This window comes from Carcharhinus amblyrhynchos, chromosome 2, assembly GCF_965287045.1.
Source record: "Carcharhinus amblyrhynchos chromosome 2, sCarAmb.v2.hapA, whole genome shotgun sequence".
NCBI classification, from domain to species: Eukaryota; Metazoa; Chordata; class Chondrichthyes; order Carcharhiniformes; family Carcharhinidae; genus Carcharhinus; species Carcharhinus amblyrhynchos.
Window position 1 is genome coordinate 50,104,152 of NC_137325.1, and position 19,949 is coordinate 50,124,100.

Genomic DNA, 19,949 nt, shown 5'->3' on the forward strand with positions numbered 1-19,949 from the left:
AAAATTTCTATGAACCATTAATGTGATGTTTTGCGGTTTGTTACTGTTTACAAGAAAAAAAGTACTGAAACACCTACCCTGTTGTTTATACCAAACCATCCTGCAATTTTTTTTTTAAAAGAACTTGATAAAATCTTAAGTCAAATGAAACAAAGGGCGAGATTTTCTCCAATATTGGTAAAGGCCAATGTTGATTGGAAAAGCGGCATTGAGCCTGCCAGCAGGAGCAGTGGCTTTTCCTGTCATATAATCTGGGTCTTCGAGGAAAGAAATTGGTTCCACGATGTATCAATGGCGGGCATTCTCTGATTCACCCAACCTGCCATCAAATCAATGACTCAATGATCCGAGCGCCATTTTTGAAGGCTGTGGCAGTGCACAGCTAGGAAACAAGAAAACCCAGCTCCACCTCTGGCATTGGGCTGACATGAAACTGCCACCTCTCGCATTATGCAGGCACCCTCTGACATGTCCCTTGCACCTCCTGACACAACCCTCTCCCCCTCGGGCACCGTACTTACCTCCAAACTCCCCTGCTTGCCAGAAGCACACCTTCTCAGACCAGTCATGCTTCACGGTGTTCTGACATCACACAGATATCGGGGTACGTTTCTGGTGTACGGGCCTGATGATGATATGTTAATTTATTATTATAAGGTCCCCAATGTTGAACGGCAGGAAACAAGGCCTCCACTGAGCTGGGTGGGGATGGGGATGGGATGGGGATGGGGGGTGCGGGTGGTGGAGAGTGGTAGGGACAAGTATTTCATTTAAATTAATCCTTTAACAAATATTACAAAATGAAAGGCCCTGGGAAACAAACAATCAAAGGAAAAATGATCATGGGTTATAGCAACAATTTTTATACATGCATCAAGAGAAAGAAACTGACAAAGCAGGAGGTGGCCGGTGACAACAGATTCATTTGTTTCATTTTGGTAAAAGGTAGAAGACGATATATAATCTTTAAATAACTATGTTGCTTCACACTAGAAGAAAAGATAATAGAGGTATGAACACAAGTAGAGAAGCAAAGGAGCTTCTCAGTTTTGTTAGTTCATCCATTGGAATTTTCCATGCTGGGACGGAATTAATTGTTTATTACTGTAAACTAATGAAGTATGACAAATTTTCAAACCCAAGCTTTCAATTTAGCAATATTATAAGAAATAGGGAAGGAAATTGGAATGGTTTAATTTCCTCAGGGTTTCTTGTACTGTATTAAGTGCTGAATGAATTGATGTGATTAAGAGGGAAGGAAATGGTTACTCATTGGTTTAAAAACAAACAAGATATGACAATACAACATCTAATAATGACATGCATCTTTAAGAGTGTTCCAGATTTCTCAGCAGGGCCTCCCTCATAGGCACAACCTCTCCAAAGGGGTGAGAACCTTTTATGGCTTGCAAAACCCACACTGGCAAATGAAAACATTTGCGAGAGAAAATATAATTTTCCTGTGGTGATCACATAGAGGTGTTTTACACCTAAAGCCTTATCAACCTGCCAAAAGGCCATGCAAAAATGGTGCAGAGTCAGAAAAGCAAAGGAAAAGAGTTTTTTTCCCAACAAGAAAAACTAAGTTTGGTATTTTCTAATCCATTTTACACCTCCTTAGAAGATGAAAATCTGCCCCATTTTCAAAAATTAATGGCTATAATTCGTATCTGCCTGTAGGCTAAGTTCGAATGACATCACAGCCATTTACTAAATCTTTAGTTATGAATATGTACTTCCCCATTACTATGAAATCTTGCACTTAGACTTTCCACCTTTGCTTATTTTTGACCATGCTAGACGCGTGCATATCACCTCTGTCACACTGGAGCATTTAAATGGAGCTTATAAAGTGGAGGATGGCAATGGCCACATTAGAGATCCCTATCTGAAGGAGCACAACATCAGGACCCACTTAGTAATTAACCCAAAGGTAAGTGTTACTTAATTATCTTCCTCTCTTTATCGTATAATTGTTTAAATTGGCCTTTTCAAAAGCAGAGTCGTCAATGGTATATGATCACCAATTTCTAGCAGTGTGGCATTCAAAACCCAGTTCTATTTGCACTTTTAATTCTTATTTGTTGGTTTAATGTGTTTACATTTTGTGAGCTGAGGGGTTTGAGAAGTGCTTTATGTTGCAGCATTGCTTCATTGGTGGATACATCTAGAATCAAAATACCAAGATCTGGTAGCATCAGAAGTTGGAGATTGTTGGAGGTGATGATTTCAGATTTTCATGTGACCCCTAAAGCTCCATGGAGCTCACAAAGAGAAAGGTTGTGCAGATTTGTTCTGAATGTTGTTGCCTGTTGGAATTTTCTTTGACTTAAATGAAACTGCAATTGATAAAATCACTTGTTGTTACAATCATGAGGTTTCTAAGATTGTTATTCATTTAAGGTTAAAGGAAAGTGTTAGACCTGTTCTGAAGTCTGTCTGACAGCACGCTTCAGTAGTTTGATTGTTAGAGATGAAAGGGGGTGATCTGATTGATAGAGATTAGAGATTAAACAATCTCCACAGGGAATGGCGAGCATTGTGAAGGCTGTTGGGAAATTTTGAAAGAACTTCAAAATGGAGACACTTTCTGAAGCTTCCAAAAAGCTTAAAATTGTGGAATGACCACAGATGTCATTCCGTGATTATTTGTGACCACAACTGTGACCTTCTCTTCCCAGCTCCAAGAGATTGAGAAGAGCCATAAATGGACTCCCTACCTCTGGATACCGGCTGAACTTTTCCTGGCCTCAGCAGGATCCAGTCCCACATTGGGAAAAACCTGGCACATCATTAACTTGCTACTAGTTGATCCACAATGCTATCTTCTAATTTTGTTCCCAGTGACACCTCCAACACTGCTTCCACAAGGCTGGAAATATTCCACTCTTACATAAAGCAAACCATTTAAATTAACTTTTGCACAAAGCAAAATAAAGGTTGGGAAATACACATTACACACAAATCCGAAAGCTTAAAAAATGAGGTGGGATTCTCCCAAAAAAATTCCAAAGTACCAAGTTCGCGTAAAAACTAGAGTAAATCCCAGTGTTTTTTTCAGCGGCATTTTCAAAATGAATCTCCCACACTCTGCACTGCAGAGTGCCCTAGCGTGAATCTCATTAAAAATCATTGGCGGGACCTGTTCCCGCTGGAGAGGCTGGCAGCATAGCGCAGAGCGGGTCAATGCACATGCGTAATCTGTCATAGCCCACTACATGGCTTCTGCTTGAGTATCCTGGCTAGGAGAATTGCCCCAATGTAATTTAGCGATTTTTAAAATCTTCAACATTACTTTTCTTCTGATCAAATGCAACTCCATGCCAGGATTTTAAAGGACCTCAGGATACAGGTTGAGATTTGCGAGAGGTGGGAGGTGAAAACAAAAAAATCAGGTAAGAAGACAGAGGTGATATGTCCACTGCCAATCCCACACTTCTGGAATTTTACCAGCAGCAGGAAATGTGGCATAGACTATCCTGCTCAATGGCCAATTGAGACCCTTGAACTGTCAATTAAGGGCAGTTAAAAGTTTCTTCCTGTCGTCGCTGACATTTTATTGTTAGGACCATTGTTCACACATCAATATGAGCAAAGGTACATGGTGAGGGCAAGAGCAACAGCAGACTGTCCCTCTCAGAGGGCTTAAAGTCCTCCAAACGCTGCTCAGCTAGGTGCAAATGCTGGATCGTCACTGAAGAGGACTCTTTTGGAACAGCAGCATAAATTTGCAGAAAAAATTGAAGGAATCTGTCTCCAGCATGAGTGCCATGATGTCTATGTCCATATAAAGAATGCCGGCTCCAAGTGAGAAGGATCTCCAAGAAGATCGCGCGTATCGACACAGACATCAAGTTTCTACAAAATCTCACGTGAGAACACCATCCACCAGGTACACGGTGCAACTCGGCCAAAGTTGTCTACCTGATACACTGCAGGAAAGGATGTCCCAACGCATGGTACACTGGGGAGGCCACGTAGATGCTACGATAACGGATGAATGAATACTGCTCGACAATCACCAGGCAACAGTGTTCTCTTCCTGTTGGGGAATACTTCAGCGGTCACGGGCATTCGGCCTCTGATCTTCAGGTAAGCGTTCTCCAAGGCAGCCTTCATGACACACAACAACACAGTGTCACTGAGCAGAGACTGATAGCCAAGTTCCACACACATGAGGACAGCCTCAATCGGGATCTTGGGTTCATGTCGCACTATCTGTAACCCCCACAACTTGCCTAGGTTTGCAAAATCTCACTAACTGTCTTGTCTGGAGACAGTATACATCCCTTTAACCTGTGCTTAATGCTATGTCCACTCATATTATCTGTACCTTTAAGAATTGATTACCTGTAAAGACTCACGTTCCAATCATTATTTTGTAAATTGAGTTTGTGTCTTTATATGCCCTGTTTGTGAATAGAACTCCCACTCACCTGACGAAGGGGCAGTGCTCTGAAAGCTAGTGGGTTTTACTACCAAATAAACTTGTTGGTCTTTAACCTGGTGTTGTGAGGCTTCTTATCCTGTAAAGAATGACCACGTGCATGGATCGTCAGATGTGGTAAATGATCTACAATGGCCTGCACATTCGGCCTGTCACTTTACTGAGGATTTAGAAAGAAACCTTCTTTAGCTGTTCTGTGTCTAACTGAAATGCAGCAAATGCTCTCCAGCTCTTGGCTAGTAGGGATATGCAGGTAGACTTTGACAGGGAAGTTTGAGATATGTTACACAGAAGTAAGGACTCATGTCTCAGCTATACTTCAGTCTCTCAGAGCTTTGTGACTATGCTGTGACCTGTGCAGCACCCTTGGTATCTCTGTAGACACTAGTGAGGCATGCCTCGCCTGGAGCAGAGACCACTGGATGCCCCTGTGAATCAGGATCCATTTCTGTTGGTTTTCCACAGTAGCATTTCCATCTGCTGTATGGTCTGGACAATTGGTTGTTTCAGAGTCTTGATGCAGACTAATGTCTGCAGACCAGATGACTCTTCTATCAGTTAGTTTTATTAGTGTAGAGATTGGGCCACTTTTGTTGAGAATGACTCCAGGCAGCTAGTGTTGGTTATTGCCAAAATTTCTTGTGTAGACGCAATCATCTGGATTGAAATGTCTTTTCCTAGCATTGTGGTCATGTCTTTCTGCTTCCCATTTTCACTTTGACATTTGAGTGCAGCAGGACCAACAGATATTTTGGCTTCCTGCCCATCGGCATTTCTGCCGTTGAGAGTCCTGTTGTCACTTGTGGAGTGATGCGGTACGGAGACCTTGATTCCAGGGGTTCTTCCTGTCATTCTTTTCAGTCCTTCCATTAGTGTCTGTCAGCTCACTCTGCTAAACTCTTTGAGGAGTGATGAAAAGGAGCAATGCGTACATGACAAATTCCATTTCTCTGCACAAACTCATGGAACAAGTCACTTGTAAACATTGTGTTGTTATGAGAACAAAAGAATCCAGTAAGCCATGAGTTGCAAAAACCTGGCGCAGCTTCTGTACTTCAATGGGAGCTGTAATGTTGCTCATGATATATGCTTCCAGCCACTTAGAGTGTGCAGCCACAATGACTAGAAACACATGATACATGAAGGATCCTGCAAAGTTCACATGAAGCCTGAATCAGGGACGGTCAGGCCATTCCTTTGAATGTAGTGGTGCTGGTAGCACCATCTTTTGGTTGAGCTGATGCTCCGAACAGAATTTCGTCTTGTTTCCCAAGCTCTGATCCATGTTGGGCCACCAGGCCTTGCTAAACTTTTCATTTGTGAGACACCGGGGCGAGCCTTAAGAATTGCATTCAGGATCTGCGGGATGACCACTCTGGACACCCAAAGAATGCAACCATCCTGCTTACTTAGTTAAGCTTTGGGTTTTGCGTTTGGTCTCAGTTCATCATCCCATATAACAGGAGATCAACACAGCAGAAGGAATAGATACACCTGGAAGAGGATCCCAGTCTAAACACTGCTTAATATATTTTGCATTTGCAGGAGTATTTGAAATTCTCTCAAGAAAATAATGCAGGAAATAATGTTTTGGTGGGTATGTTTGGTGAAGGAAGGTGACTCAGTGTGTCTTCATTTGCATTGTCGTTCCCTGCTTTGTTCACAGTGTTAGGATGACAGTGTGAAAGCCCAGTGCTATCCTCGTGTTTAGGTCATGGGACAAATTCTCCTGGGTTTGCTAAAAAGGCTTATCAGTGACTTGTGGTCTATACATTTGGTGAATGGGTGACCATAAAGAAGCTGACAAAACCATTTCACAGCAAGAACAATGGCTAGACCTTCCTTGTCCAACTGTGAATATCACATCTCAGCTGCTGTCAGTGTGCCTGATGAAAATCCAATTGGTTTTTCTGAACTGTCCTCCATCACATGAGACAGAATTGCCCTAAAGCCATAGGACGAGTTCCCACATGACAGAATGAGTTCTCTGCCCTGATCAAAGTGAACCAACAAATGAACTGATTGTAGCAGCACTTCCACATCCTGGAAAGTTTTATTTTGTGCTGGCCACCCTATTCCACTGACTCTTTGTGGAGCAGCAGGTACAGTGACACCAACGCAGTTGAAAGGTCTGGCAGAAATTTCCTGGAGTAAATAACCATGCCCAGAAATGATCTGAGCTCAGACACACTTCTGGGTTTGGAGTTTCTTTGATTGCTCTGATTTTTGTCTTTTGCATTATTGGTGGCCATTTCCATTCATTGTGAAATTCTGAGTGCCTTCATGAAACCCAGTGTGGCTTCTCCCAGCAAGAGACACTGTATGTTGTCCTCATTAATGCCACAGACTAATCCCTTCCAGAGCATTTCCTCTAACATTGTCCCTAATCCACAATGTTCAGAGACTGACATAATTCAGCAACAAAGTTAGCTACAGACTGTCTCATTTTAAGAAAAATTTCTATGGAATTTAAGCCACTAGACAACCACTGAGGGCTTAGGATTGTGATTCTGAACAAGTGCCACTCAATCCGCAAATGAAATGGCGCCCCCCCCCACCCATTTTCCATGGGGTTGCCAAATTCCTCACTAGTTTGTAAGTCTTCGCCCCACGCATGCTCAGGAGAACTGAGTGTTCTTTAGTCTCATTTGTAATTCCATTCACCAAGAAAAAGTGTTCCAACCTTTCCAATTGGCTTTTGTAGTGAGGGGGATAGAATATAAAAGTAGGGAGGTCTTGCTGCAACTGTGCAGGGTAGTGGTGAGACTGCAACTGGAATACTGTGTGCAGTTTTGGTCGCCATATTTGCAAAAGGATATATTGGCCTTGGAGGGAGCGCAGAGAAGGTTCACTAGGCTGATGTTGGAGATGAGGGGGTTAGCTTATGAGGAGAGATTGAATAGACTGGATCTGTACTTGGAGTTTAGAAGGCTAAGGGAGGATCTTATAGAGACATATAAGATAATGAAGGGGATAGATAGGTAGAGGTAGAGAGATTCTTCTCGCTTAGAAAGGATGGCAGAACTAGAGGGCACAGCCTCAAAATAAGGGGCGGGGGGGCAGTTTAGATGGAAGTTGAGGAGGAACTTCTGTCGAAGGGTGGTGAATCTCTGGAATTCTCTGCCCATTGAAGTGGCGGAGGCTACCTCGCTGAATATATTTAAGTCACGGGTAGATAGGTTTCTGATAGACAAGGGAATTAAGGGTTATGGGGAGAAAGCGGGAAAGTGGAACTGATCCACTTCACATCAGCCATGATCTTGCTGAATGGTGGGGCAGGCTCGAAGGGCTAGATGGCCTACTCCTGCTCCTATTTCTTATGTTCTTACATTCCACATATTCAGTCTAGTACTCATTCTCCTCCACAAACTCACTGATCTTCTAGAACATAGCCGTTGTGCTGCTGACTTGCCTGCCATCGGTGTACTCTCAGAGCTGCTGGTTGGAGCCCTCGTCACTTTGTTGAAAATCACTGCTCATGTGCCAAATCAGCTACTCACTGTTCAAATCAGTTGGGTAGCAAAACCTTGTGTCATACATGCTGAAGCTTGGATTTTTGCCTTGTCATCAACAAAATGTAGAGACCTAATAAGGAAGACACATGTATTTGAATGCTTAATTCCTTTACTTGCAGAAATATAAAATAAAATGGTACAGCATGCACAAAGCCTGGCAGCAGCAATGAACAGGTCCCTCGAGACACCCCCAATGATCCATTTAAACCCATGCTATCGGTGACATCCCCCATGCATGCTCGCAGTTGCTAATGACGTCAGTACACAAATTCCATAGGAAGCTGCTTGGTGTACAGTCGATAACAGCTCAGCTCCATCAAACTGACACAGGTTTGAAGTGCTGGGGAGTAGGTACAGAGGAGATATCAGGGGTAAATTTTTCACTCAGAGGGTGGTAGGTGAGTGGAAACGGCTGCCGTCAGTGGTGGTGGAGGCAAATTTGATAGGGTCTTTCAAGAGACTTCTGGATGAGTACATGGGACTTAATAGAATTGAGGGATATAAGTAAGCCTAGTAGGTGTGGATATCATCAGCGCAACTTGTGGGCCGAAGGGCCTGTTTGTGCTGTAGTTTTTTTATGTTCTATGTTCTAAAATCCACCTGTGGTTTCTGACAAGTTCCATGGGAAACATGTGCGCACAGAATTAAAGTCAGAATCCTGGGTGAAAAGAGCAGCTAATGAGCACTTTGTATAATTAACTGACAAATTGCCCGCTTGGGCCACAAGGATTTTCTGTATGCTGAAGAATACATTCAGGATAAAGGTTGAAGTCAGCAGGTTCCTGCTACCTTCCTGACATGGTTACAGTTCTTAAAATCTTCTATATGTTAAGCAAAGGTGACCTGTGGCTTGTATGGAAGAACAAAATATGTTGAAAGTTAACAAGATTTTTTGTAACAGTTTGATTTTGAGAAAGAATACTGTAATGAGATTTCTTTAAGGTGATAATGCTCTTGTAGAGATCACTTTAACTTTATGTGTTAATAATGTGTATTTAAAATGTGAGTTAGTGCAAGCTGTAGAATACCTTGATTATATGCTTTGTAGGGTGTACTGATATTAATGTCTTCATTTTAATCTCTACAGGTGGAGAAACGGAGCCCTCAACACCATTACAGACATCGACATACTGCAGATGGAGCCAAGATGAGAGCTTCTGTCCGTATGACTAGATACCTGGAGTCCTGGGGAGCAGCCAAGCCCTTTGCACATTTACACCATCGAGATAGTATGACAACTGAAAATGGCAAAATCAACACTGTTGTAAGGACAAGCTGGTGTATTTTATTTTGTGGGAAGTTTTTCTCTGAGTCTTACTGTCCTTGAAAGCTTATTCCAGTATAAATTCAGAAAGAATGTTACAAGAAAACCATGAGTTCCATTTGTGAATCTATTATATTCACCATAGCTCCATGAATGTGTTGAACATATATATTTAGTTATATTGTGGAATGAATCTATGCAGAATGGTACTGGTTCTTACATGGTTTGTGGATGCAAGTGTATAGTTAAATATCCACAACATTAAGGGTAACAACTTGAGTCAGAGTTGTATAAGCAGTTCTCCATGGTTACAGCGAATTTATGCAATTACTTGAAAGGGGTTTGGGCTGGAATTTTTTGCGGAGGCAGTGGGCACATTCCACCATCCACCAGCTCAACAGTCAGTCCTTGCAAATAAGTTCAAATTCTTCTCAATACAATTCACATTGATAAAAGGCACAAATTTAAAGCTATCTATAATTCAGCATCACACAGCACCAAAATGACCCACTTGTTTAGAGAAGCCTCAGAATATCGGGAATATCATGTCCAGACAGTAAGTACATGGTGAAAATTAAGGCACATTGTTGGAATGGAACAGAGGACATTTAATTTCATATCTCACTTATGCTGTCTCTTGCCTGTGGCACTTGATGCTGACATTATAAAAAACTTGAATATCATTTCATTTTTCAGCATCAGCAGCTCTCTGGCATTTAATGCTGGACAATTGTGGCATCACATCAGCAGTTTTCCAGATTAATCTGCATTATTTATATGTTGTTTAAAATTATAGTGACAGCTGCGCATTGGTGAGGGTATATGAAGTCTCTAGTGCTTTATGCAAACCTCTTAAGCCACATGAGTGCTTTATGGGTGCTGTTGACTGCTGAATTGCAGAATCCATAATTTGTAGCTGCAGTTATAATAATACTCTGAATTAAATTGGAAAGGCTGAAATCTATGAGAGGTTATTTTGATGTGGCCGCTCTGGAATAAAATTCTATCTCCTTAAATCAGATGTTAGTAACTAAATAGTTGTGCAGCAACTCGTGAATTAAAAGTTTTGCAGAAAATTGTAGAACAAAAGAAGACATCTAACCTTAGTTAGAGGTTAGTTAAAATATCAGGCATGGTATTTTACACTCAAGTGTCAGAACAGGCTAACAGTCATGGGGCCATAAAATCAAATAGCAGAGTAGGGACACTATGCCCAGTGATTGCAGCCTCTGCTCGTATTTTATGAGCAGTGTGGAAGACATGGGGTGGCCTGTCCTTAAGAGTCCACTTAAGGCATCCCTCCCATGGCCACTGAGTGGTGGGGAGGAGCCCAGCCATATGGTGGAATCACCAGGTAAAACCTAAGAAAAATCAGAAAAACCTGGCCAACTTGTTAGGAAGCGAGGTCTCTCTTGTTCAAACAACCTGTACCAGTGGAGCCCAACCCCCACTGCTCACAAGGTACACTTTCCCCATCCATGTATTGTCCACTGCCTGTCCTGCCAATCCCAGCCCCTATCCATCTTGCTAAACCTAACAGCCTAACTCCAATGTAACCCCATCCCCAAACCCCTCCTCCCCTCCAACTTAGATAAGTGTCTGGCTCCAGGCACGCACATTGTTGGGGGCTGACTGCTGTCCTAACAGTGTTCACCCCTCCCAGTAGCCTTATTAAGACCAGAGCACTGCTGACAATTTGATTGGCAGGCAGCTCTTGGATATGGGGCTTGCTCCCAGATGGGGGCAGAAATCTCAACCTGACATCATTAACAGGAAAACAGCTTTAAAATTGTCTTGGCTTCTTGGCCAAGCAGTGGTGGGCTTTCCCAGACTTTTAATTTTAATTCTACTGCCTGTGTGTAAAATTCCACCCCAGGGCTGAATTTTAAATACGAGGACAGGAAACAGAAGTCAGCACCATTTCTAGGTCCCAAATTTGCCCCTGAGTGGAAACAGAAATGGATTCTGAATTTTCCGGGCTGACCACTTAATTGATAAGAATACATGAGAGAGGTATGGTAGCAAATAATAGCCACCAGCGTTTCCATTTCCATGATGTTTCAGAAGAGTCAGAAGCCTGGAACGTGTAGCATGACACCAATTCTCATTCAGATGTCAACCTGAAGCTGATGTTGGAGACCATGTGGGGCAAGGGTAGATTATTTTCCTGAATGCAGACATCAGTGGACATCTCTGCCACTCTTAATATGTTGAGAAGAATCTGGACCCAGTGCATGAAAAGATCCTATGACCTGATAAATTCTGGCAAGCTGCGCAAGACCCTCTCAATCCTCAGGACAGGCCTCTGGGTATGCATCCTCCAGCATATAGACCAGTTGAGGGGTCTCTGGGCACATGTTGCTTCTGAACATTTACTGATCCTTCAAAGTGGTTCAGAACCATTGAATCTGTCATCAAGGAAGAAATAGCAAGACATCTGGATAGAAATTGTGCCATTGGGAAGACAACATGGATTCATGAAAGGCAGATCATGTTTAACTAATTTAGCAGAATTCTTTAAGGACATTACGAGCATGGTGGACAACAGGAAACTGGTAGATGTGGTATATTTGGATTTTCAGAAGGCATTTGCCAAGGTGCCACACAAAAGGCTGCTGATAAGATAAAGGTGCCTGGTGTTAAGGGTAATTCTTTAGCATGGATAGAGGATTGGTTAACTAACACTAATCAAAGAGTGGGGATAAATGAATGTTTTCTGGTTGGCAATCAGTGACTAGTGGTGTGCCTCAAGGATTAGTGTTGCGACCACAGTTGTTTACAATTTACATAGATGATTTAGAGTTGGGGACCATGTCTAATGTGTCAAAGTCCACAGATGACACTAAGATGAGTGGCAGAGCAAAGTGTGCAAAGGACACTCAAAATCTGCAAAGGGATAGAGATAGTCTAAGTGAATGGATAAGTGTCTGGCAGATGGAGTACAACGTTGGTAAATGTGACGTCTTGCATTTTAATAGGAATAACAGCAAAATGGACTACTATTTAAACGGTAAAAAATTGCAGCATGCTGCAGTGCAGAGGGACCTGGGTGTCCTTGTGCATGAATCACAAGTTGGTTTGCAAGTGCAGGAGTTAATTAAGAAGGCAAATGGAATGTTGTCCTTCATTGCAAGTTGGGTGGAGTTTAAAAACAGGGAGATTATGTTGCAGATGCATAAGGTGCTGGTAAGACTACTGTGTACAGTTTTGTTCCCATTACTTGATAAAAGATATGGCACTGGAGGAGGTACAGAGGAGTTGATTCCAGAATTGAGAGGGTTGACCTAGGAGCAGAGACTAAGTAGACTGGGACTATACTCATTAGAATTTAGAAGAATGAGGGGGGATCTTATAGAAACATATAAAATTATGAAGGGAATAGATAAGATAGAAGCAGGGAGGTTGTTTCCACTGGCCATTGAAACCAGAACAAGGGGACATAGCCTTAAAGTACAGGGGAGCAGATTTAGTACTGAGTTGAGGAGGAACTTCTTCACCCAAAGGATTGTGAATCTGTGAAATTCCCTGCCCAGTAAAGCAGTTGAGGCTACCTTGTTGAATATTTTTAAGGCAAAGATAGATAGATTTTTGAACAATGAAGGAATTAAGGGTTGTGGTGAGTGGGTGAGTAAGTGGAGCTGAGTCCATGAAAATATCAGCCATGATCTTATTGAATGGCGAGCAGGCAATGGGTCTACTCCTTCTCCTAGTTCTTATGTTCTTATATTGCTACTAACCACATGCCAGCATTGAGACACACACTCTCTAAAGAAATGGAGAAACTGCCATTGGCCATAGAGGGCAACAATGCTTTATCTCATTCTCTTTTGTCCTTGAAGGAGAAACATCAACATTATGCCTGGAAAAGGGCACATACACACAGAGGAGAACCTTTAGATCTTCAGATTGTCACACCAATGGAGGAGTAAGGGAAGGAAATAGCCTGAATCACAGATCATGAGGAAGTTGACCTTGGTGAAATACATATGGCAATGTGCTCATTAACGCGGTGCATTGCTCCCTACCTCCTCCGATAGCGTATCGAACACTGTATTGCATTATGAAGCCTTGCATTGCAAAGGTTTCTGTTTTTCAAGGCTCACACATATGACTTTGCCTTATGTCATAGCACAGACACCAACCCAGAAAGGCCTTCTCCCCCACTATCACTGGGCCAAGAGGAGCAGCAAAGATCCAAAGAAGCACGATCACACTTTATGAGTGATCATTCTTCTACACTCACCATGGTGGCTCCTCACTTGAAGTTTGATAGAGGGCACTGTGTGAGTAGCATGGAGAAGGAGGTACCAGAGTCAGAAGCAGTTGAGGGTAGTTCCATTTTCTTGTTCCACTTGAAAACAGTTTCTATTTAGAACAGCAGCAACAAATATGTTACAACACCAGAGTTCCTTGAGGTATTTATGAGATAATTGGCACAGAATGGAGGAATCAACCCAACTCATGTGCACCATCATGGTGCAGGGCTTTGGATGCATGAGTTTATTCAGGCAGAACCTCTTATCTAGTGATATCTGAGGCCCTGTAACTTGTCCAGCTGAGCAGCTGTGTCTATCCTGCCTTGTCCAAATGGAACTATTCTCAGCTGCTTCTGACTCTGGTACCTCCTCCTTCACAGAGGGGGTGCCAACCTCATGCAGAGCCAGCACTTGGAGTTGTCACAACCATTAAAAAGACACTTTGTTAAATTGGTTTGTGAGCTAAGAATTTGTATGAGTATGTAGCACTTTTTAAATTTATGAGTGGTTCAATTTAAAAATAACCCAACATACAAGCTTTAGTCTCAAACAAGACAGGTTAGTTTATCACACAAATTAATGCTGCAAGTTATTTAAATAAAAGTGATAAAGTTATGAAGTAAAATGCAGTTAGAAAGAATAGAATGCAGATAAAGATAAAAATATTTAATTTGAGATTTCAAATCGGTCCCTGTGAGATATTGGCTGGAATTCTCCGACCTTGCCTGTGGGTTTCTCTGGTCCCACCGCAATGGAATTTTGGCTGAGTGTCAAATTCTAAAGTAAAAGCTTATTTACTAGTTATAAGTAGGCATACATTAACACCAGAATGAAGTTACTGTGAAAATCCCCTAGTCGCAACACTCTGCATTCTCACTAGTAACAGTGGTGGAGCGTATGAGATCAGAGAATTCTGCTTGTTGTGTGGGCCCATTTCTTGAATTTCTTCTTTCCCAAGTGAAGGTGTTGTTGAAACCTCAGGTTTGATTTAGCAACTGCAATGTATCCTGCAGTCAACCATTTGGAGCTTTTCCTTTTCTTGCAGGTTCAACTGATCAGCAAGATTTTGGGAGAGATAGGTTTCCTATTCCTCATTAATCATGCATTTACAGCACTCACAGTTTGCCTGCACTCTTTCAACACATGAGCAGTTAATTTCTTAATATAGAACAATAGAAAATTACAGCTCAGAAACAGGCCTGTTGGCCCTTCTTGTCTGTGCCGAACCATTTTTTGCCTAGTCCCACTGACCTGCACTTGAACCATATCCCTCCACACCACTCTCATCCATGAACCCGTCCAAGTTTTTCTTAAACGTTAGAAGTGACCCTTTTACCACTTTATCCAGCAGCTCATTCCACACTCCCACCACTCTCTGCCTGAAGAAGCCCCCCACTAATATTCCCTTTAAACTTTTCTCCTTTCACCCTTAACCCATGCCCTCTGGTTTTTTTCTCCTCTAGCCTCAGTGGAAAAAGCCTGCTTGCATTCACTCTATCGACACCCATCTCTTCCCCTTTGTCCTCTCTTGTCCAAGAACACTCTCTTATGATTTTTGCCAGTGTTCTTCCTAGGTTCTCTGTTCCCAGCAAAACTTCTTACAGTTTCCAAACTTAAAATGGCTGTTATCCCAAACTGTTGACTTTTGCTTCCAATTTAAGTATTGGGTTAGCCCCAGTCTGGCACTGTCCTACCCATTGTCAGTCCAACTGAGGTAATTAATCTTTTAAATGTCTTCATCATTAACTTGAATGCTTCCCATTCTCCCAGGTTTGAAGAGGTGGAAAGAGTCATTCGCATCTCCAGGGAAGCTACAAAGTGTTTCTGTTTACCTTGTAGCAATGTAAATTGAATTTCAAATGTCTTCACCCATCTTGATATACCTACCTGCAATCTACTTGGTGCTTTCTAGAACCTAACAGTTGAAAAAGATCAGGTGACTTTTGGCAGCCGTCTTTAAGCTTTCTTTTGTCCACTTAAAAAAAATTTAACTTGAAAAAAAAGTCTAGAATATCCAACTAAATTTTCATGTCAGAGTGTATGCACAAACTACATCCTAAAATACATTGGAATGCATGTGCTGTGCTGGTCAGGCCACCACTCTGTGCAGTCATGGCATTTAAATACTCTGTATATTCTCCCACCACCTCCTCTTGCTCCACCTCAAACATGTCCTGCACCTCCTGTACCTGCAATGAGCTGCCTTTTCCAGGACCTCACGGTCCTCAAGCACCAAACCCCTCTGAAAAGACAGCACAGCAGATCATCACAATAAGCAAGACACATGCAGAAGAGTCCCTTGACCAGTCCAGGCACCAAAACCACATGTTGAGAATCCCAATGGCCTGCTCAAAGGCTGCCCTTCTGAACAGATGTCTTTGGTTGTATTGTCTCTGTACTTCTGCCTGATGGAAGATGAAGGAGTCATGGTAGCTGTCACCTATGGGTGAAGCTCTTGTTGCAGACCTGCTGACCATTGAGGGAGTGAAAGCCCATCTCTTAGATGAGTCCCACTGGCTAGTTACTGAGTGGTTTGCTGGCTACATGAGCTCATAATGATGCCCTGCACCTAGATGAATCCAGCAATAGTGGTAAAATCCACTGCCCTTTCTGCCTGTGAGACTGTGTCAGTTGTGAACTGAATGTTCTGTCTAATTCTCCCAAAAAGGGCATCAGTAACCTCTGAATTGCAATGGTGTTCTGCCATTTTTAAGCTGCCACCAAGGCCTGCAGCTGATCCTTGGAAGGAGTCAGAAGCAAGGAAGTTGAAGGCTGCAGTGACTTTGTTAGCTAATGGAAGGGCACAGTGAGCAGTACATGAGGTACACGATCTTCACAATAAGAGCACACATCTCTATGACTATCTGTTTGGAGAGTCACAGTCTCTTGTGGCACTTATTCTTTGCTATCTGCAGGTAACATCCTCTTCACTGGTTGTTCCTATGCTAGTAGTACGAACTCCATTGCCATTCCCGACCTTGCTCCTCTCTCCTGCCATCCCAATGCCCAAGACTCTGCCTTCCCTGAATTACACTAAGTGCAGTGATTGGCGTGAGAGAAGACATTTTCCTTGCCAGCCTTGGGGTGGATTTTTTGCTCTAGATCATCCACTACTTACCATCTCATTAATTATGCAGATACAGGAAACACACCATTTCAAAAACGGGGAGTCAATGTCACCGGCCACACCATTACCACACTGTTTTCTTACTCCAGGCACCATATCTAATCTGCATCCCTCTTGTAGCCCAGTGAAGACATGGTCCTGAAAGTCCAAAAGTATTCAGTGACCTGTCATTGGCATGCCTATTGGAGGCTTGCCGTGACGTCATGTACCCCTCCTCTGGCTACAGGATGTCCAGCAATCTCATCATTCCAGCTCATGAGGCAATGGCAGTGGTGGTCAGTGCCAACACCGCTCAGAAGAGGTTGGCCATCCAGTGCAGGAAGATGATGAATGGTCTCATCTGTTCTGCTCGGGTTAGGTGACCATCTCATCATTCTAAGCTCACACTCTCATAAACCCATCACACGTTCACTCACTCACTGTCAGCTTAAGCAGCATTACCACTCACTCTCTTATACACATCCTCCCATCTCCACCTGGCCTGATATCCTCTGGAGACTGCCTCCTCAGCCCTCACTATCTTGTGGCCATTTGCACAGAACAATATGTGCTTTCTCCATACACACCCTGGAATATCACCCCTCCCCAGTATACCCCTCGCCTTGCAGTCTCTTCCCTCACCCGGTCATTTCTCCTCATTTCCCAAGCAAGCCCAATCTCTGCAGCTGTTCAAAAGGCCACCCGTGCCTTCCTGCTGGTCCATAGACAGAGGGCTGCCTGTGAACCCCCTAAAAGAGATGTGGTGCTACCAGTGAAGCCGGGCACTGATGACCACAAGTGCTGCCCAAAGCAATATAGGCAAACAAACCTTGAAGTTCTGGGTGAAGTACAGGTCACCAGCTGCACAGTGCTTATGTACCATTGTGAAATACTTTGGCATGATTAAGCTCATGATCCAGAGGGGCACTTGATTCCATTGAGCAGGGCTTATAATGAGATGCTAAAGGGTGCAATTCTTTAAGTGTGATCTTCAGCAGGAAGCGCCGTGTGATCACAATCCACACCGACATTTTTTTGGCGCTTTGGGATGATGAGGTGCGCAGGATCTAAAGACACTGGCAAGGTCAACTCCTCAGAGATCAGAAGAACACAAGAAATAAAAGCAGGAGTAGGTCCACCTGACTCTTTAATCTTGCCCTGCCATTCAATATGATCGTAGCTGATGTAAGCTGGCCTCAACCCCTTTTCTGTGCCATTTCCCTTTAGCTGTCTATTCCTCCAGCTATCAAATATTTATCCACTTTCACTTTGAAACTTCTAATGAACGAGCCTCCATTACACTTTGGGGCAGGGAATTCCAGAGGTTCACCACCTTCTGCTAGAATAAATTTCTAAGTACCTCAATTTTAAATGATTGGCCCTTTATCTTGTAGTTATGTCCCCTTATTCGAGACTCTCACACAAATGAAAACATCTCACCATCTATCCTGTCAATCCCCCTCAGGTCTTACAGCTTGAATAAGTTCACCCTCAGTCTTCTAAGTCCAAGGAATACAGACCCAGTCTATTTAGTCTCTATTTAGTTTTGGGTGCCCTGATAAGACACCCCTCCATTTCTCACCATCAAGAACCACTCCCCTATTGCTGGAATCAGCCTCACCCCACCACCACAAATCACTGGCATCAGTCCCTGCCACCCCTCCAATGCTAGCATTAGGCACCCCCTCCCCCAAGTGATTGACACTCACTATGGGCTCACCAAAGGCAGTGTCCTATTGAGGGCCCCCTTTTGGCCCCGTGTCTTGGCTGTGCCAACCTGGCCATTTCACTTGGCACCCAGACAATGCCAACCAGGTTGGCACTGCTGAGATTGTCAATGCCGAGGGAACTGTCCAGCCATATCACTGATCACCCGAGGCTACAATGGCTTTCAAGCCCCCTGACCTGGTCATGTATATCCATCCAGAGAATTCAACAGTGGCTGCAAGAAGATTCTCATTGAGGAACCTTTGCATTTTAATATCCAAGTGGTGCCAGTTAGAATCATAGAATGCATACAGTGCAGAAGGAGGCCATTCAGCCCATTGGGTCTGTACTGACAACAATCCTACCCAGGCCCTATCCCTGGAACACCACATATTTACCCTGCTAATCCCCTGACACTAAGGGGCAATTTAGCATGCCTATCTTTGGACTGTGGGAGGAAATTGGAGCACCCAGAGGAAACCCACAGAGACTTTTTTTGATTTGATTTGATTTATTATTGGCACATGTATTAATATACAGTGAAAAGTATTTTTTGCGTGCTATAGAGACAAAGTATATCATTCATTGAGAAGGATACGAGAGCATGCAGAATGCAATGTTAGAGTCATAGCTCAGGGATAGTAAAAGATCAACTGAATTCAAGATAAGTCCATTCGAAAGTCTGATGTCAGCAGGGAAGAAGCTGTTCTTGAGTCGGTTGGTATGTGACCTCAGATTTTTGTATCTTTTTCCTGTTCGAAGAAAGTGGAAGAGAGAATGCCCAGGGTGCGTGGGGTCTTAATTATGCTGCTGCTTTGCCGAGCCAGTGGGAAGTGTAGATAGAGTCAATGGATGAGAGGCTAGTTTGCGTGATGGATTGGGCTACATTCATGACCTTTTGTAATTTCTTGCAGTCTTGGGCAGGGGACATGGGGACAATGTGCAAACTCTACATAGAAGGTGACCCAATGCCAAAATTGAACTTAAGTCCCTGGCACTGTGAGACAGCAGTGCTAACCATTGTGTCACGTGCTTGTATTAGTTAAAACCAGCCTCCAGTAAAGGCTATTCAGGCATAAGAGGGAGAAAGATATCCCCTTTAAAAACCGTACATCTGTGCTTTTATAGGAAGCACTTCAGAGAAGAAAATGGATATCAGTGGCACAGTGGTTAGTACTGCTGCCTCACAACACCAGGGATCAGAGTTCAATTCCAACCTGGGGTGAGTGACAGTGTGGAGTTTCCTCCAGGTGCTCTAAGTTGCTCCCACAGTCCAAAGATGTGCAGGTTAGGTGGATTAGCCATGGTAAATGTGCAGAGTTAATGGGTTAGGACAGGGGGGTGGGTCTGAGTAAGACGTTCTGTCAGAGAGTCGGTGCAGAATCAATAGGCCAATTGGTCTTTCGCACTACAGGAATTCTATGGCTCTATGGTTCTAAAACTCCTTTTAAAAATGAGCTCAGACTGAATAGCTGCATTTTTGAGGATGCATTTCAGAGTACATAAACCATGGAGTGCTGTACAAATAAACAATCATAATCCCTGCTTTGTAGAAGCCAGTAACTGCTACTCAAGGGGGTTGTAAAAGCTAATGCAATGTGAAATGGCATATGAACCAAGCACTCCAAAGCTTTTGAAAGCAACAGAGTGATAC

The 19,949-nt window shown here is 43.1% G+C and overlaps 1 protein-coding gene across 5 annotated transcripts in view; it reads left to right on the plus strand.

Annotated features, from left to right (window-relative positions):
* adcy2b (adenylate cyclase 2b (brain)) overlaps nucleotides 1-19,949 on the plus strand; it is a 668,382-nt gene that overhangs the window by 553,369 nt on the left and 95,064 nt on the right. For all 5 annotated transcript variants that reach the window (XR_013888839.1, XM_080205342.1, XM_080205332.1 and 2 more), the window contains exons 10-11: nucleotides 1,801-1,933; nucleotides 9,050-9,226. Coding sequence is in view for 4 of the 5 variants with exons in the window: in XM_080205342.1 (XP_080061468.1) it covers nucleotides 1,801-1,933; nucleotides 9,050-9,226 (310 nt within the window). In the remaining variant the exon portion in view is untranslated. The remainder of the gene's footprint in view (nucleotides 1-1,800; nucleotides 1,934-9,049; nucleotides 9,227-19,949) is intronic.